Here is a 20,684-nt window from a genome sequence, read left to right on the forward strand (position 1 = left end):
GAGTACTTAGCATGCTGAAACAACAGACTATATATGATATCTCAATGAAATGCCCTTTTTATAAAGCCATCACATTACACATAAACCCCTTGATAATACGGTGTCACACAGCAATGTGCTATGCCATACATTGTGATGATATGGATCCGTATTGCAGCTTGTGGAATAAATAAATAAAAAACACACAAAAGGACCACTCCATTATAGTCAGCGTGAAATGGAAGTTGTGATAGTCTTTTTGTCCCTAATGTGATGTATATCTGAGTTAAATGGCTTCTCAAACAAGAAACATTTTTGGGCAGGACTTTTTTTAGCAATGGGAATTGATTGGATTATTGGATGGTTGTGGTTTGCTATTGGTGGATCTCATGTGAGTGACAGGTTGTCCCGCCCTCATGCAGACTCACGCGTCACAAGAGAAGAGAAGAGTTGTTGCTGCAAGAGGGAGGGGAAGTTATTTTGATTAAAGATTATGAGCGCACATGAATAAAAAAAAAAAAATGATGTGCACAGAAAAATCATTTATAATAAATACTGTAATATTACATAAAAAAAAACAAGTTTCTTTTGATTTCATGGTGACTTTAACCAGGCAAAAGTTCCTGTTAACTAATATTCTGTATATATTCATTCATAAGAGTGCAAGTCACAGATCCTACTGATTCGGCATAAGTTGAGTCTCATTCTCCTTGCTCTTCTCTAATGACTGTTCCCCTGCTCCAGCTTTGGACTTGTTTGGGTCACACACCAGAAAAATGGTATTCTCCGGGTCGATTTTGGCATCGGATGTACGGCAGATGTTGGATCTCCTGCAGAGGCAGCTCAACTGGTTGACTTCTCGTTTGAAGTTCTTGCTGAATACATAGTAGATGAAAGGGTTGTATATAGTGGACGTCTTGGCGAACAGACACGGTAGCATGCTGACCTCAGGAGGGATTGAATCACCAGGCCGGTAGATGGACCACAGGCTTATGATGCCATACGGCGCCCAGCAGCCGACAAAGCCAATGCTGATCAACACAGCGATCTGTAAAAGCAAAGAATAACATGCTGAGATCTGTTTTGATGTTTGTTCCTGGCCAGCATTGCATGGTGAGGCCAATATGGGCTTGAGGTATGGGCCCTACATGGGTTTGTCTATGGGTTCCATGTTGGCCCAGCATGGGCTAAGTCAGACAGACCCGAAGAACCATTGGCTAACCCATTTAGGGCCCATACTGGGGATAATTCAGATATTGCCAACATTGAACTCATTGATAAACCCATTTAGGGCCCATACTGGGGATAATTCAGATATTGCCAACATTGAACTCATTGATAAACCCATTTAGGGCCCATACTGGGGATAATTCAGATATTACCAACATTGAACCCATTGACAAATCCATTTAGGGCCCATACTGGGGCTATTTCAGATAGGGCCAACATAGAACCCATTGGCAAACCCTTTTAGGGCTCATACTGGGGCTATTTCAGATAGGGCCGACATGGAACCCATTGACCAACAGATCATTATAAATAACACGGCCTATTTAGTGTCTTGAAATGCTACAGTGTAGTGATTGGCTCCTCTTTCTAAATACATTCAATACTATGAAAATATGAATGCTGAATGTGTCTGTAAACAACCTTCAGGTGATGTTAAGCTTCTGCATACAGCAGCTTTGAAATGGTCTCATGTGGGAAGAACAATCACAGATAAGAACATGGGAAAAGAAAGCCAGTGATAATTGAATAATTTACAGTATTTTGGAATAACTGTTGCTTTCGAAAACTCAAAGGGATGAATAGAGCTCAGTTTTGAATGAGTTATGTTTAAAAATCCAATTCATACTACAGGGAGACATATCCCTCAGCATCATTACACTAGGAATAAAAATGTCCAGGTTGAGATTGCTGAAAGAATCAGAGTTTGAGTGAGGCGTGATGTAAGGATTGGTAACTAAAGGTTGAACCCAATATAATTTTTCTTCCGCTTGTCAAGGCTTTCCTTTTCCATATACTGACAGCAGACAATGGGAAACAGTCAAGCTCTTAATAGTCCATACAAGTATTTCACTATTCTAACTCTTCTGAAGCCATACAACAGCATGGAGAGCGGAAACAAACTGAAATGATTTTTCACATTGTTCACAGGAACTCTCATTAGTATGAGCACAACAGTCTTATTTTAGTATCATTGATAAACTATTATAGTTTTTGTTAATACAAACCCCATTTCCAGAAAAGTTGGGACATTTTGTAAAATGCAATAAAATCCACAATCTATGATGTGTTAATTATCTTGAACCTTTTTTTAACTGACAAAAGTACAATGAAAAGTTTTCCGATGTTTTGACAACATAATTGTATTTTGTAAACATACACATTTGATTTTGATGGCTGCAACACACTACAATCATGAGAGAATTGTCAAAGAATTCAAAAATAACATTTCTCAATGCAAGATTGCAACGAATTTATGTCTTTCACCATCTTCCATACATAATATTGTGAAAAGATTCAGGGAATCCAGAGAAATGTATAGGGCAAGGCAAGTTGAATGTGCGTGACCTTTGAGCCCTCAGGTGGCACTGCATGAGAAACCATCGAGAGAAACCATGTGCTCGGGAGTACTTTGGAAAACCATTGTCACTTAACCCAGTCTGACGCTGCATCAAGAAATGCAACTCAAATCTCTGTTACGCAAGGAAGAAGCTATACATTTGTTCGACACAGAAATGCTGCCGAGTTCTCTGGGCCCGAGCTCATCTCAGATGGTCTAGAAGACAGTGGAAATGTGTGCTGTGGTCAGATGAATCCATGTTTCAGCTTGTTTTTGGAATAAAACAGACATCCAGTTCTCAGTCCTCAGTCCTAAAGATGAAAGGGACCATACAGACATTCATCAGCGACAGCTGCAAAAGCAAACATCTGTCTTGGAATGGGGGTGCATCAGTGCAAGTGGCATGGGTGAGTTGCATATGTGTGAAGGTGTGGAGGCTTATATATGGATTGTACTGCCATGACATTTTTCCTGGGAAGCAAGACCATGTCAGGCCTCATCCTGCACATGCTATAACAGAGTTTCTAGACACTGCCTGGCTGCAATCCAGATCGGTCTCTTATTGAAAATGTATGACCCTTTTATGGCCCTTCATGTATGGCCCTCATGAAGAGGAGAATCAGACAACGATTACCACAAACTGTTAAAGCAGATGTCTTATATCAGGCGAGATTGGGTAAACATTCCACTTGCAAAACTGCAACAATTAGTATCCTCAATTCCCAAATTATTAAAAAGTGTAATTAAAAGGAAAGGTGATGTTACACAGTGGTAAACATGCCTCTGTCCCAACTTTCTTTGGAGTGTGTTGCAGCCATCAAAATCAAAATTATATACAATTGATTTTTGGCCATTGTGACTTAAATAACATGACTAAAAATGAAAGCTAGAACGCATCTGACGTTCTTGGGTTTCATTTCACGTTCAGATGAAAGCTTAATGTGCAGATCTTATGTTTCATATTAGCAGTGTAGCTGGTACACACTGTAAATCAAACACACTCACCACCATGAGCCGCCGCTGCATCTTTATCATGTTGGGTATGTGGTTGCTGTCGTCCATTGACTTGTGGGTGACGTATAGTTTCAGAGCGATACCAGAGTAGCACGACATGATGATGATGGCTGGGAGAATGAGGTTCATGAGGAAGATGGTAATGACAAAAGACTGGCTTTGTTCCTTCATGTCCCCCCAGGCCAGAGTACAGGACAGGCCGAAGGACTCTGGGCCGTATTTTCCCCATCCAATCAGAGGGAAAAGAGCCCAGATTAGAGCGTACAGCCATGTGGTTGCCACAAGTATCTTTGCGCTCCTTTTGCTGATTTTCTCTTCTATGGACAGAGACAGACATTTCTAGGTATGAAAAGGGGATTAAAATGGAAAAAAAGTATGTATTATTTAGTTCAATGACCATTTTTCATGCTATGATTTTTAAGCTGCCTTTTCACTGCCAGCCGCCCCTTTAATGAACTTGCAATTAGCTTGTGAAGTGGCAATGATTTTGCATTCATCTAAAGGAGTGATTGAATGAACCCATATGGGTTGATTGTTATGTAAATATAAATAGAATAGAATGTAAATAATTAAATTATATTTCTAATTTTATTCAAATCCCTCTATTTTACAAAACTTTTTTTATATATGTTTCATATATTTTATCATTTATTTGAATTGGTCCACACTGAATTCATTTCATTTTTTTAAAGAACAAAAAAAAATCCTGTTTTCTATTCAGTTTGTTCCACTTATCTTATTTTACTGGTAGATACTCAGACATTTATCTTTGTAATGGACAAGTTAAGGCCTAAAGGCCTCCATCTCTGTAGCACATTTAGCCTATGTAAGTGGTTGAACAATTATTTTGTTTACAAGCATCACCAAGAACATTAATATAAGGGGAATTGTACAAGCTGACCTGTATAACTGCCCGCTGAGTTCACACTAAATGCCACAAACATATGGGCAACTGTATCTCTAGTCTAGATGTGCCTGAACTTGGCTGAGAGAGCGGTTTGAAACCACTGCCATGTGTTTGCTTCATTAAGACAGAGACAGAGCTGGAAACATACTGTGCATACTGAGTCTTTTCCTAGAAAACTGGGGAATGTGTGGTTTTCCAGATTACAGATACACATATATAAGCTTCTGCCAGTAAACTAACACAAACAAGATCCTTTCATTTAGCGGGAGACCGAGGAGTGTTGTAACACGGGGTCAGTTGTAACACTGTCAGCTTGACAAGTCAGAAAAGAGCTATGGTGATGTCATCAATATCATACACTCCCATGACCTTTTTGAGCTCACAGTAGAAGTGGCATGTGACTGTGAGCAACATTGTAGATTTTGTGGCCAAAAAAACGATTTTTCAGAGATCAAGATTATTAAAGATTATCAAGATTATTTCTTGCCTATCAATCATTGTATTTTAGGCCCTGTTTACTCCTGGTATTAAGATGCGTTTCGATCGATCGGATCAGCAGTAGATGAGGGAGACACATACCCATTTACAACCGTGTGTCTCTTTTGTCCACTTTCAACCACTTCTGTCCTGATTTCTTCGAGGGGAGGTTCTATGGGCGTGTAAATGTATGTGTTTCAGATCTTTCGATCTAATGGACAATATAAGCTTGTGCAATTTACATACGAACGCGTCTGGAGACGACGGAAAAACATACGGAAAGCAGCAGCTTTAGTTTCTGCTCTGAAAGCGGCAAGACCAGCCAAACGCTGTGAGTGTGTGTTAGAAATCAGGAATGCTGAGAGAACATTGTGCTTGGAACGTTTTTCGTCTTCAAATCAAACTTGGGTCTCCAGCCAAAGTTTAAATCCCGTCTTGCTAGCACGTTTCCCATAATGTTTACGCATTAGGTCAGTAGCCAGAGAGTAGACGGTCTTTTGCGGCTGTAACGCATTCGACCACATGGACGTTTACACTATGAAAGCAATCCGGTTCAACTACCTCTGGAAGTGGTCGAAAGTGGACAAGCTCAAAACGTTTTAGGCCCTGTTTACACCTGTATTTAGCGTCGTCCACTTGTGATCCAATCAACCAAAACTCATCTTAATACCAGGTGTAAACAGGGCCTAAAGGCCTATTCACACCGGGACGAATTTCGCGCGCGATATTCGCCGACGTTTAACGCCTCGTGACTAAACAAAGGGCGCCAATGTAAGTGTGCACACCGACGCGAAAAACGCCACGCGTAAAAGCGTCATTTTTTAAAAAACGCCTCAGGTTCATTTTTTTGGTTTGACGCGCCACGTCAAAAACTATCCGACCAATGAGATTGGCGCTTTTGCTCACGTGTCTGGAGCTTCTGAAGTTACAGTAAAACACAACTTGGTTCAAACATAAAACGGTCTTGCCGAGCACACACGTAACGGCGAAGAAGATGCGCCAAGTAGCGTCTACACCATAGATATCCATAATAAAGGCTTGATGTCTCGTCCGCGCTGCTGGCCAATGGCCTTTATTATGGATATCTATGGTCTACACTGCCGGGAAGAAATAAGACGAGGAAGATGCAAGGCAAGATGAATGTATAGAGCTGCTGGTCTCGTTGGTGTCGGAACATAAAGAACTATATGACAAATGCGACACCGACTACAAAATAGGACTATTTCTGTTTTACATTAAGCGCCATCTAATGTCAAGGAATGAATTTGCATGTTCACTCGGCTCAACGTCAGCGAAAATCGCTTGGGTGTGAACACAAAAAACGCGTTGAAAAACGCTGGCGAATAACGCATGCCGATATTCGTCCCGGTGTGTACGGCCCTTTAGGCCGAGTTCACACTGTCAGTTCAAATCCGATTAGCCTATTTGTGTATCCAATTGGAATCTGATCTAAAATTATTGACTGTCCACATTGTGTATCGCAACTGTTCAGATTCGATTTGTGTGTCCATGGCGCTCTTTCGTTTTCCGGAATATCTGCATTGGTTCCTATGGCAATGGCGTTGCATTGTTAGGTATACGCCAACAACAACAGCAACTGCACCATGGAGGGGTTTGCAATAGAGATGTTGTCTTATTTACAGCATGACAATGTGTAGCCGCCGTGCTGGACTACTGCATCTTGTGAGGCAGCGTTCGGCACTTTGCAACAACACAACCTTGTTTCTACAGCCACTTTCAGCATGTTCCCTATTCATCTGACGTTTACATTTTACGTGGCATGAGAAAGTCACATAAAACACGCAAAATCCGATCAGGGCAGTCAGACTGAAACGGATTTCCAGAAATGCGTTTTGAATAGGATTTCAAACCACATGAATGTAGCTCGAAACAGATTTGTAAAAAATTGCATTTCATGTGATTTTTTTGCCACTTGATTTACACTTGCCTAATCAGATTTCAATCGAAAATACATAAAAATCGTATTTGGAATGAGAGTCTGAATGTTCCGGGACTGATCGCAGCAATGTTTCTAGGTCCCCATCCCGGGATTGATGTAGGGTGCTGCTTTGTAGTTGCTAGTATGTTCTGAATGGTTGCTAGGGTGGCCTGAGATGTTACCATAGTGTAGGTGGTTGCTAGGATGTTCAGGGTGGTTGTTAGGGCATTGCTATGCAGTTGCTAGGGTGTTCTGGGTGGTTGCTAGGGGGTTGCCAAGGCATTGTTATATGGTTGCTAGGTTGGGTGGTTGCTTAACTCAACACCGCCTACTGAATGAGCTCTTCTGGTGTAGTATCTCTTTTAGCTCTTTTATCAGGATTTGTCTCGCAACAAGATCAAACAAGAGATCCATTTATTTCTCTACACGGCAGTTTTCCCATGCCAAGTTTCATTTCAATAATTCAGTGTTTGTCTCCCGGGCATGAGACAACCAAAAAACTCTATTAAGTTAGCTTTCTGAACTGTCATGTTGAGTTTGTGTGTAAATGACAACTATGTGCTGTAACAGAGCTCCCCAGCAGCTCTCAGCATGAACACGACCTCTTACAGAGATGAAACCGGATCGCTCCGTCTGTCAAATTATTCCTGGATATCGAAACCTTGTTTTGGTATTATAGTGGAAAAAATCAGAAATGATTGGCTGTTTGCACAACCTATTTGGAGGATGTCGAATGTGAGATATTATTTTATATCGTACTGAAGAAGAAAAAAACACTCTTTTAGTGGTGATCTCATTTTCTTTCTTTGCTGGACTGTTGAAACTGTAGGAGGGAAGTACATTTGTCAACATTTAAATGACAAGTTATCGTCATTGAAATAAATATTTGTTATTTAAATATGTTTGAGACTTATCAAAATGTATATATTTTTTAGTTTGTATTGGCCTACTAAATCTCCCTCCATGCTCTTTGCAAAAAAAAAGAAAAAAATCCCTTATTTTTACTCTCAAGACTGATATTGTAATATTTGATGTTTAAATTAGCTCTCATGTTCTGTTTGAGGTCTTAGAGACCTCAAGGCTCATTTTAATAGCTTGAAAATTATGGTCAAGGGAATATTCCAGGTTTGGTACAAGTTTAGCTCATTTGACAGCATTTGTGTTGATGTTGATTAGGCTACAAAAAAAAAATCTGTTAAAAATAAAACCAAAAATGCAGAGGCATTTACAATTAAAGTGAATAGAGACAATTTCTGGAAGATTTAAAAGCAGAAATCTGAAGCTTATAACTATATAAGAGCACTTGACTTAGTTCTTCTGTGTATTATTTGAGCTGTAAAGTTGTTTAAATCCTTTTTACAGTCGTTTTAGGGTTTTAGAGTCTATACTGTTGAAACAGTGATCGTTTTAACATTTACATTTTGTTATAAGCGCCGCACTGAAACTCAGATTTTAATTGGAAATTGTAATAATTCTTATCTCAAATGCTGTTGATTAACCTTAAATTGTACTAAACTTGGAATATGCATTTAATACCTACAGATATTTACAGGACTTTTTTAAGATCTTATGAGAACAGATAACACGCATCAACCATCTTCCATGAAAATGTGGGATATGTATTGGGTCTTATGGAAACCTGCAATAAATTCTAAGATTCTTTGATTTCTTTTATTGTGTTAATCTGCAATGTGCTTTAGCTGGGGTCAAACTGACTCCAAACAGAAATAAGTTACTAGAAAGGATATGGGTTACATTTCTGAAAAGTGCATGTATAATATCTGTAAACTGAGTTTTATTAGCTCAGATTAATGTATTGGAAAAATGTGAACTACTACCATTCTGAAACATACATCATTGTCATTCTGAACAGAACATTAAAATGGTAAGAAAAGGCAATTCAATTGTATCTCAGCTAGTAGCCTTGAGGTTGTATCACTCATTAGGATTTCATGCTGAATTCAGAATAGAAATAGGTCTAATGATAGACCCCTGAGGAACTCACTGGGTGATTGGAGCGTTAAAGACACGATGAAGCGAACAATAGCCATAATTGTCAGGGTCATCATGCTAGCTGCTCCAAAGAAAAATCCCATCAGGCCGTAGTACACACAGGTGACGTCTCCCCCTATCCAATGGTGGTTCCAAGCTGAGGCTACAGCCAGCGGGTACATTGTGACGGCTGCTCCCAGATCTGTCACAGCAAGATTCACGCTTAGAAACTCTGGGGGCTTCATGTGGTTTGACCGCTTGTACGCCATCACAAGAACCATCAAGTTCCCCACGATGGAAAGAATTGCTGCATGTGAAAGATAACAGGGAGATGTAAAAAGAATTAGGTGTGTACATACAGCAACATGTTATTCGACCGGTTTTACTCATTTAAAACAAAGCCTTTAATTACAGTACACTTATAGTGCTTTGTTGTCAAAATTTGAATATGGTAAAACATTTATTTTTCACTTAAAAGTTTGGGGTCTGTAATATTTTTTTAATATTTCATAATGCATTTATTTGATTAAAAATACAGTGAAAACTGTAATACTGGGATATATTATTACAGTTAAAAATAAATGTTTTCTATTTGAATATATTTGAAAGTATCATTAACTGCTTTGATGGCAAAGCTGAATTTTCAGCATCATTACTCCAGTCTTCAGTGTCACATGATCCTTCAGAAATCATATATGATTTGCTGGTCAAGAAACATTTAGTTTTACTATCAATTTTAAAAAGAGACCCTATTTTTGTTGATACTGTTATACATTTTTTCAGGATACTCTGATGAATAGAAAGTTTAAAAGAACAGCATATATTTTACCCCAAACGTTTGAACAGTAGTTTGTGTGCATATTATTATATATATTAACCACCCCATTTTGTATAACACTGAATATCTGTAATTCTTGATTCTGATTGGTAAATTGCTGAATTCTGTGCTCAAATATTTTTGTATACCATTGTCCGTGGCAAGCATTATCCAACGTACCTGTAGAGGCAGTTGTGTCTTAGAATCACTTCATTCTCTAAGTGACATGTATTAAATAAATATTTCGTGTCCATTTATTTACTATTTATTTCAAAATGAATGACATATTGCGTATGGGTTTTGATTTTGAGATAATGATCACTGTATCCCTCTTTAATACTTACAGGATTTTCCTCCATAAACTTGCTGAATAACCTGATGCTGTATATTCTATATATTAGTTCTATTTTGCATTTACATTTTAATTTATGCATTTGCTTTTACAAAGTGACATGCATTGCCTTAGGGTGTACTCACACTAGGCACGGTTGCCATGAACCGGGCCCGAGTACGATTGTCCCCCCTCCCCACTCCCCCTCTGGCCTGCACTCACATAGGGTTTCAACATTCGTGCCGGAGCACGCTTACGTCATTATGGTGCGTGCGACGGTTTCGGGATAAACAAGAAGAGCGGCGCTCTCTGAACACAATGAAGTCCATCGCTCTGTTTTCTTTGTGGATAATTTTGTGTCGTTTGGTCCACAGCCTGTTGTTAAACAGATGCGTCGCCTTAGTGGCGCGAACATTTTCACGTAATCGTGCTGCTCGTATGAGGAGGTTTGCAAGGTACCAGCTGAAGTGCAGCAAGGACTTTGCAGCTTTGATTACGGACTGTGTTGGTTTTGGAGCGTCGCAAAACCATGACGCCACGCGTCCTGTTCCGTGCTCCAGCACGGTTAGCGCTCACACTGCATGCGAACCGCGCCCGAGTCCAACCGAACCGTGCTCTGGCCCACCTCTTCCAAGCGGGCCAGGGCCGGCTAATCGAGCCGCGCCCGGGCACGGTTCGGAGCACTCACACTAGTCAAACGAACCGCGCTTTGGTGGTCAAACGCACTCGGGCACGGTTCAAACTGGCTAGTGTGAGTACAAGTTTCATTTGATCAGTTTGTCCATTTTTCATGTTCTTGGCAGTGCTTGGCTGTCCTCTACAGTTTAAACCACAGGGGATTCACGAGTTCACACTTACATCAATTAAACAGAGTAAAGATTATGCGTATTTGGCGTGCTGTCCGGGGGGAGGGCTCCGAGCTCGGAATTTTGCCCGAACCCAGAGTACTCCCCCCGTTGTTGTAAGAGTATTAGGACTATGAGTGAGGAGATGGGGTGGTGGAGGGATGCTGTTAAACTGTCAATGAACGGAGGTAAGTTTGCTGTATATATACACAGCGCTTAACTCGTTGATTAAGCACCACTCGTGTCTAATTAGGTTTGATTATCTGAATGTGCTCCACGTGTGTTTAATTAGGTTTAATTATCTGAACGTGCTCCTCCCGAACTTTGTTAATAAAACATCATTTCACGAGTTCACACTTACATCAATTAAACAGAGTAAAGATTATGCGTATTTGGCGTGCTGTCCGGGGGGAGGGCTCCGAGCTCGGAATTTTGCCCGAACCCAGAGTACTCCCCCAAAAGGCAAAAAGAGCAAAGGACAGCCGCCAGACTTAAGACCCCCCAAAACGCAGAGAATTTGGCGGGCTGGCGTTTTGAGAATAAGCCTGGTTGCTTGAGCAGGAGGGCCTGCTGGCTCACGAACGGGGAGCAGTCGTAATTTGGAACAACAGTCGGGAGGGCTCGCACCGTTTCTCGACGGGAGCAGCTCACAGCGTCAGACAGGCGAGCTCTACCGGCCGATGAACAGCGTGATTTATGCCGCCTGACCAGGAGGGCCCGTGTTGCCTCTGGCGGGAGCAGCTCACTGCGCTGGGCGGACGGGCCCTACTGGTTGACAAGATTTGGGAATGCCCAACCAGGAGGGCCCATGTAGCTTCCGACGGGAGCAGCTCACAGCGTCGGGCTGATGGGCCCTACCGGCTGACGGTGGAGTGGCGCGTTTTTTGGAAGCCCGGACTGGAGATTTCTTGCTGTCCGCTGGGAAATCGATACCTGTTGGATGGGAAAGAGAAAACATAGATGCATGCAAAGTCCGCTGGGAGACCAATGCTCGCTGGACAGAAAAAAGAGAAAACATAGATGCATGCAAAGTCCGCTGGGAGACCAATGCTCGCTGGACAGAAAAAGAGGAAACATAGATGCTTGCAATGTCCGCTGGGAGACCAATGCTCGCTGGACAGAATTATGCAATGTCCGCTGGGAGACCAATGCTCGCTGGACAGAATTATGCAATGTCCGCTGGGAGACCAATGCTCGCTGGACAGAAAAGAGGAAACATAGATGCTTGCAATGTCCGCTGGGAGACCAATGCTCGCTGGACAGAAAAAGGAGAAAACATAGATGCTTTGCAATGTCCGCTGGGAGACCAATGCTCGCTGGACAGAAAAAGGAGAAAACATAGATGCTTGCAATGTCCGCTGGGAGACCAATGCTCGCTGGACAGAGGAAGAGGAAACATAGATGCATGCGACGTCCGCTGGGAGACCAATGCTCGCTGGACAGAGAAAGAGGAAACATAGATGCATGCGACGTCCGCTGGGAGACCAATGCTCGCTGGACAGAGAAAGAGGAAACATAGATGCATGCAACGTCCGCTGGGAGACCAATGCTCGCTGGACAGAGAAAGAGGAAACATAGATGCATGCAACGTCCGCTGGGAGACCAATGCTCGCTGGACAGAGAAAGAGGAAACATAGATGCATGCCACGTCCGCTGGGAGACCAATGCTCGCTGGACAGAGAAAGAGGAAACATAGATGCATGCAACGTCCGCTGGGAGACCAATGCTCGCTGGACAGAGAAAGAGGCATCACGTAGGGGTTTTAACAGGAATATTAATTCTGAATAGTGAGGTACTGGAGAGGAGACATCACTGCTGCGGCAGTGGAAAAATAGCCAGAGAAACAGAGCTCCTGCGGGAGCAGAGGAGACATCACTGCTGCGGCAGTGGAGAAAATAGCCAGAGAAACAGAGCTCCTGCGGGAGCAGAGGAGACGTCACTACTGTGGCAGTGGAGAAACTTACCTGGAGAAAAAAAGAGCTCCTGCGGGAGCAGAGGAGACATCACTGCTGCGGCAGTGGAGAAAATAGCCAGGGAAATAGAGCTCCTGCGGGAGCAGAGACATCACTGCTGCGGCAGTGGAGAAAATAGCCAGGGAAACAGAGCTCCTGCGGGAGCAAAGACATCACTGCTGCGGCAGTGGAGAAAATAGCCAGGGAAACAGAGCTCCTGCGGGAGCAGAGGAGACATCACTGCTGCGGCAGTGGAGAAAATAGCCAGGGAAACAGAGCTCCTGCGGGAGCAGAGGAGACGTCACTACTGTGGCAGTGGAGAAAATAGCCAGGGAAACAGAGCTCCTGCGGGAGCAGAGGAGACATCACTGCTGCGGCAGTGGAGAAAATAGCCAGGGAAACAGAGCTCCTGCGGGAGCAGAGGAGACGTCACTACTGTGGCAGTGGAGAAACTTACCTGGAGAAAAAAAGAGCTCCTGCGGGAGCAGAGGAGACATCACTGCAGCGGCAGTGGAGAAAATAGCCAGAGAAACAGATCAGATTATTTTATTTAATGCCATGTCGGCATCCAGAGCTATTTTCATGGCAAAAATTCAATCACAAAAATACAAATATCATATAAATACAATAAAAACAAAGCAAATATAAACAACAAGTCATATTATATAATATTTATATTTAAATTAACATGATAAAAAATCTAAAACCTTTTCAGGCATAATCTCATTAAATATGTCCTTCAATGAAGAAACTTCATAAAAGAGCATTCTGCTTGCATGAAGGGCAGAACAATCTAATAAAACATGTTTGACAGATAAGGGAATTTTACAAAACATACACAAAGTTGGGTCTTCAACTTTAAGCAAAAAGCATGGGTCAAACTTGTGTCCAGAGAAACAGAGCTCCTGCGGGAGCAGAAAACTTACCTGGAGAAATGAGCTCCTGCGGGAGCGGAGAAGACATCACTGCTGCGGCAGTGGAGAAATTTACCTGGACAAATTGAGTTCCTCTGGTGTGAGGCTGAGCAAAGGGAGGAGTAGGTTGGGGCCTGGTGGGCCGATGCTCGTCTTCTTGCGCGTTAATCAAAAACGCGAAGAGGTGGTGAGAGATTAAATCCTTGCAGGATTATGCGCATCTGAAGTTTAAGTGGCCGAGCAAAGATAGCAGTTCGCGTTTTAAAACAGTGGGAAGGTGGGCGAGATCAAAATATCCTATCGATTTTTTCTTGTGCAGTGAGGCCTGGAAAACAACTGTATCCAAGTTAATGCCCAGAATTCAAATGGACGAGGCTGAACCCATGGTTTTAACCTGTGCAATTGGAATCCCGAGCTCAGCAGAAACTGTGCGGGGCTGAGAGATCGATTATTAAACGTACGAAAATGTTCTTATTTTCTCCGTTTATTTCGTTTATTTTGATCATTTCTATGGGTCATATTACCTGCCGATTTGTTCGTTCTGAATCAGAAAAACCAATAGTGAAACTGTGGCTTTAAACTAGCCTACCTACTTAAAAAAAGAAATAAAATAAAATAAAAATAAAAATGCATTTATGCTATAACCTTAAGTTTCTAAGCGATTTTTGTAAATAAATTGCAGGACAGTGTTAACGAAAGGTTCTTAATGATTCTGTCTGTGTGCAATCTGCACGTAATGTGCGACCTATTGTTTACGTGTGAGTTTACCAAAAGGAAGCATCGCGTTAATGAACGGCAAATCATTTGTACGGAAACTATTTAAAACGCGCGTTCCCCCGATCAAAATTAGTATCCAGATAGCATAACTTGCTCGTGATTCAACCACTGAAGTGATACGAAGTTCAATTAGGGACAGAAAACGAAAAGGTTTTGAGCTGAGCACTCACAGAGTTGACCCGGCAGATGTTGAGTGTGGACTGACCGGGACTGAATCTGCAGCGCGGCTTACTTAGGGCCTGCTGGGGCGGCCTGACGCTGGAGGAAGACCCGTTCCTTCGAATTAAGAGGGCGGCATTGCCTTATGACCATTTCTCTATGGCAGGAATTATTGAATGGGACAGTTTAAAGAAATACGCGGAAGTAGATTGCTGATGTTTCGCCCGCGGTGGCGAGGACCCATTTGTTTGGCCTGACGCCCACGAGATAATACCAGAGGATTGTGGCAAAGATTCCTAATCCTGAAGGACGAAAGATTCTTCATCAAACGGGAAGCGCTCGATTCGGGCATGTTAGGAAGGTACTGCGGGGCCAAATGCTGTTAAACTGTCAATGAACGGAGGTAAGTTTGCTGTATATATACACAGCGCTTAACTCGTTGATTAAGCACCACTCGTGTCTAATTAGGTTTGATTATCTGAATGTGCTCCACGTGTGTTTAATTAGGTTTAATTATCTGAACGTGCTCCTCCCGAACTTTGTTAATAAAACATCATGTATTGTATATTGTGTTTTGTTTAATGTTAGGGGCAAATCCCAGACGAATTCTTCTGCAGTCTTATGTAACCTCATCTTCAAACAGTCTCTTGTGTCCTTTCTTTGTGTCTTCGCCTTTCTTTAATCTCAGCAACCAACAGTATGTCATCTTGACTCTTTGATAACCTTCCTGTTGTGCCCTTCAGCCATGTACAGTTTCACACCGAGATGTCGAGGTGCTTTATCGCCAAATTATACAGGTCTGTTCCATTCATAATCAAACTGGAGCTTTAGACTGCATTATAATATACAATAGCTGTGGGACTTACATTTACTGTGTGCATTTGGCAGATACTTTTATCCAAAGCGACTTTTATTGCATTCAAGGAATATTGTAAACACTTCATGCAGAATCAAACCCATGACCAACTCCACTCCACAACAACACTATTTTAATTTGCTGAATGTTAAATTTTACTAGCATTATCAGGTTTGATCTGTGCTGTGCTGGTGAAATCCTTCATCCAGTAGGATGACCGCTGAGTATGTGGATTACATTAAATACGAGCCATCTGTAGTCATACTTTAAAAAGAATTACACGCAAGATTCTAGGATAAATTAATAGATCTCCCTGCGGCGAAAAAAAAAATCCAGAATACCTACATCTGCTCCAGCAAAATTAACAACAGCTTCCTTTGCAAGGAACAAACTTGTTTAGGGAACAGAGGACCTTCATTCAACAGAGGCTTATGGGTAAAGTGTGTATAAGTTATAAGCCATCAGCTTTACCCATTAATATCCCCAGCTTGCCAATAGGTTCAATGCTCCCAAGGATTTACCAAACACCTGCAGTTTGCTGTGACATGTATTGAGGAGATTAAATGTCCCCAGTTGCAAAGACCTGAAAAATGATGTGGGGTATCAACGACTGCGTCAACATCCACAGGCATTTCTAAAAGCAGCCGAATGAGAGGCGACAGCCAAATCAGCGTGAAAGCACCTGAATTTCTATTTGTGATGTCTCAATATGTAATTTACAACACAATTTTCTGAAGTGTGCGGACTTTGAGGCATGAAAAGACTCAAGACTTGAAATGTCATCTGCTTTGGTGACCTGGAGGTCAAATCGGCAAATCTTGTAATTGAAGAGAATTAAATTAACCTTGAACTGAATTGAGCTGAATAATTGCCCACTGTAGAGCTGCTTTATAGCTGAATTGAATTAATTTCATAAATTGATTAATTTTCTCTCGCCTCTCGAAATTCATGACACGACTCAGATTTTCTATATAAATACTACATGACTGAGTGAATTCACGAGTTCACACTTACATACAATTTGAGGGAGTAAAGTTGAATGCGTATTTGGCGTGCTGTCCGGGGGAAGGGCTCCGTGCTCGGTGTTCGGCCCGAACCCAGAGTACTCCCCCCTCCCGTATGTAAATGGTTAGGACTAGAAGAGTGGAGAAGGGTTGGTGGAGGGATGCTGCTAAACTGTCAATGGATTGAGGCGAGACTGCTGAATATATATACACCTCTTATCGTTGATTGCTGAGTGCTCTCCACTCGTGTTAATTATCTGAATGTGCTCCACCCGAACTTTGTTACAGTTTTTCTCAGTCGCTTTGGTACATTTCTCAGATCAGAATTGAAATTCTCAAAACCTGTTCAATCTTCACATCATTGAGTCACTTGTGCACATCAAAAAAGCAGTTTCTCATTTCTTTGAACAAGTTGGAAATGCTTTGGTACATCCATCCAAATGATTACGTACAATTCTCTATTTCCTACATTATCAATTGCTTATGTCATTTTGATCAAAATGTATTATAATGGGTCTCTGTTGAATAGTCTCACCCCCCACAACATTTAGGCATTAGTAGTCTTTGCATGCAAAATGGTTGAACAAGTTGTCATAATATGCATGTACTGTTTTCCCTAAGGAGATTGCCCTATGTTCACATTTCTACGTTTTTTTTCTTTGTGCAATGCAGTGCTTTCTTTCCTTTCTGTATTGCAATGACACGGTCTGTCAACAAATTACAGTACAAACAGTAAAAGCGTAAATGTGAATCTTGTCCAGTCTCTTGCAATCAAACTCCCACATACACTAACATACACTACGTGTAACCTACAATTTACAATAATTGTCATCAAAACTTTATCCATGCATAGTTTACATCAGAACATCCCTCCAGAGTACACTGTTATATTGACAACGTGACTAAGTAATTTGACTGTCTTATCCGTACACAATGACAAAAGGACTTGTCATTCTGACGGCACTGACATGTTCATTGACAGATATTTACTTTTGAGAGATGAACTAAGGATTTTGCAGCTAATCCATGGTGTTTTGCTATTTGTACGAATTGTTTTGAGAAATGAACTTACTGTTTTGCAAATTTCGAGGATGATTCGAGAAATGTACCAAAGCGACTGAGAAAAACTGTAATAAAACGTCATTTAAATGACTGAGTGATGCCGATGACGAAGGATGGGATTGAAGGAGAGGATGCAGGCATTTATCGGTTCACAAATAGGGTGGACTGGGGATAGTTACACTTTTAATAGCAAATCAATTTCTGCGTAAAATCATACTTTAAAGCAATTGAACAACCCTTACTGCTCAGAAAAAAAAGGAAAGTTCATTGAACACACCATATTGGGGAATGTTGTCACAATGGAACCTGCAAGAAAATATAAAGAGCAAAACAACTATGAAACAGCAAAAGTGTAAATTTAACATACACAAATATCACTACAACCATTGTTTTGGACAAAAATATATTTTAATAGATTAAAAATTGCATAAATTTAGAAAATTACTTAAATGTGACCGCTTCAATTTGATATTTTTGAAAAAACACCCTAATAAATCCACATTTGTCATATTGGCTATAGTTGATTCTTGATTAAATGTATAGTATGATTTTTAATTGTTTGTTCACTTCTATAGCCCAAAAGACATAATGATCATGTTCTTTAGACACTCATATCATTCCTGGAATGTATACCGGTATACCTTTTCCAAAGAAAGAAGTGGCAAAACAGATTTTAAAGTCAGAGGGTAAATTAGACACTTATTAGTTTGCGTATAAGCAAAATCGCAGTACAGAGGATGCAGTGGTAACTCTAATACTGATTGATTGGTACTACTCATTTTTGACAGGTATAAGTTAGAATCAATCAGAAAAATTCAACTTGTTTCTTATTCAGGAGCGCCTCAGGTTGGATGAGCACATCTTTCCTTTTTATACAGACAACTGTAAAACCGATATCATAAACATATATATTTAAGTTTTCAGATGAGACTGTGCTTTTGTCTTTATTAGGGATTGAAGATGATTCTAGTATTCATCAGTGTTGTATGGATAGATTAGTGGAGTGGTGGGAAAGGAATTCACTTATTATAAATGAAAGAAGACAGGAAATGATTTCTGGTCTTCCAGTGAATATCAATCAAACACAATAACATACAAGTGTCGTAAATGGGCATGTGGATGCTGCTTAATCATGCAATGAAAAATATGAGAAGGGTCGAGCACATATCCAATGCACATATAGATTATGTTTGATGTAAGGTACAACGTAACTATTTTCTTAGGATACTGAAGTCATTTGGAGCAAATAAACAGATCTTGCTATTGTTTTTTTAATCTATAATACAGAGTGTTATACAATATGGAACATGTGCATGGTGAAAGCTGTCTCTTGGCTAGACTGCGCTATGTATTTGTTCAAAGATTGTGAGCTTGAGTCAAGTTTTCAAGATTTATATACTAATAAAATGTTGTCTCTGGCAGGTAAAATTATCTCTAACCCTTCTCATATTTTATATGAGGAATATAAGCTTTTGCCATCAAACAGAAGATTTAGCATAATATGCTGGAATGAACAGATTACGGAAATCTTTTGATCACCAGTCGTTAACTTAATTGAGTTGGGGATCTAAGTAGGCCTCTGGTTTCTGAAAACATAGAAATGACTAAATTGATGCACTGCAGCCAGTCATGTGTTATTGTTTTGTGTTGTTTAGTGTATTGTGATGTATTAATTGATGTGAGACAGTAAACGCAGTGGGATGCGAGACAATCTTTGGGAAAAAAACATTCCAACAATAAAGTGAAATTGAAAAAAAGGGGAAAATTCACAAAAATGAAGCTAATTCAGTAACGCTGTTTAACAACAAAGCCATTACTAGAGAAAAAAGCAATTGTGTAGTTGGGTTTGTGTTGTTGTTGTTGTTTAAAAGCCTTGTGTTTGCTGAGATAGGCTATATATTTAGCCCTCATGAGAACTTCTCGCGTGTGACAACTAACCTCGGTTTCTCCTAAATAAAAGTAGGCTAAGCATCGATTGATAATCTAAACTCGTTTTCTGAATAACACATCCCTTTTGAGTCAATTGTGTAAAATGTGAATTTCAGTAATCCGTCTCAAACAGACTCGTTATTACGCACCAGAATCGGTTACCAAAAAAGTTGGACATCCAGAAACTCAATCTTACCAATGAGCAGCAGGAACGCCCCAACTCCATAATCCACAGCCGGTGATAGTTTAGAGGAATAAATATCCATGAGGACAAGTGAAGTGTGCTCTTCAGCGGGAAGAGATGATGTTAATTAATTCCCAGAAATTAACGTGCTCGACATGGATCAGTGCAATTGGGAAAAAAGTTACAGAAAATATACGCGCCGCGTAATGATCCACACAGCTGTCATTTGTCAGAAACATCTGTTGTCCAAGAGAGATAAAGAACGCGATTAAATGAAGCTACGACCACACCAACGGACCGAGAGAATGAAACGATGCCGTTGAAAACAGAAGAACACACCATGAGCAGTTAGTGGTGCGCGTTGGACACACTCACTCCAGCGCGACTGTACTGCAGCGTCTGATATAACATCTCTACAAGAGTCCGCTGCAGTCAAGTCCTCAACAGACAACAGGAGGGGCTTCATAATCACTGGACCACTCTTTCTTGAGATAGATAGATAGATAGATAGATAGATAGATAGATAGATAGATAGATAGATAGATAGATAGATAGATAGATAGATAGATAGATAGATAGATAGATAGATAGATACCTTTGCAAGGAACAAACTTAGGCAACAGAGATAGATCTTTTTGAAATAAATAAACAGACAGTCAGACAAATACACACAATTTACAGCTTTTACAGTAACGAGAATGCACTTTGAATGAGAGATGACCAAAATGACTGTGGTCCAAAAGAGATTTCCCATATACTAAAGTTGTAAATTGCAATCATGCAATCCTCACAAAACACACTTGATTACAGAAACACAGTAAACACATGAAAGAAACAAGTGGATTATAGAGGCAATTAAATTAAATTAAATCAAATCAAATCAACAAGCTCCAGTTGTAATTTTTTTTAAGAGTTGGATTCCCAACCTTAATTAAATTTAACGAAACAAACTGGGACTTCCTATGGAAAGCATGAACTGA

General features: G+C 40.7%; 1 protein-coding gene across 1 annotated transcript; it reads right to left on the minus strand.

Moving 5' to 3' along the window:
* Nucleotides 1-512: 512 nt before the first annotated feature.
* Nucleotides 513-20,009, minus strand: opn8b (opsin 8, group member b). The gene is made up of 4 exons (XM_056269254.1): nt 19,717-20,009; nt 8,888-9,181; nt 3,551-3,876; nt 513-1,027 (listed from the first exon to the last, which is right to left on the minus strand). Exons 1-4 carry the CDS (start codon nt 19,784-19,786, stop codon nt 656-658), a joined length of 1,062 nt encoding a protein of 353 aa, XP_056125229.1. The 5' UTR covers nt 19,787-20,009; the 3' UTR covers nt 513-655.
* Nucleotides 20,010-20,684: the final 675 nt, after the last annotated feature.

This window comes from Rhinichthys klamathensis, unplaced genomic scaffold (genome assembly GCF_029890125.1).
Source record: "Rhinichthys klamathensis goyatoka isolate OS25496 unplaced genomic scaffold, OSU_Roscu_1.1 h1tg000281l_1, whole genome shotgun sequence".
Classification (NCBI taxonomy): Eukaryota; Metazoa; Chordata; class Actinopteri; order Cypriniformes; family Leuciscidae; genus Rhinichthys; species Rhinichthys klamathensis.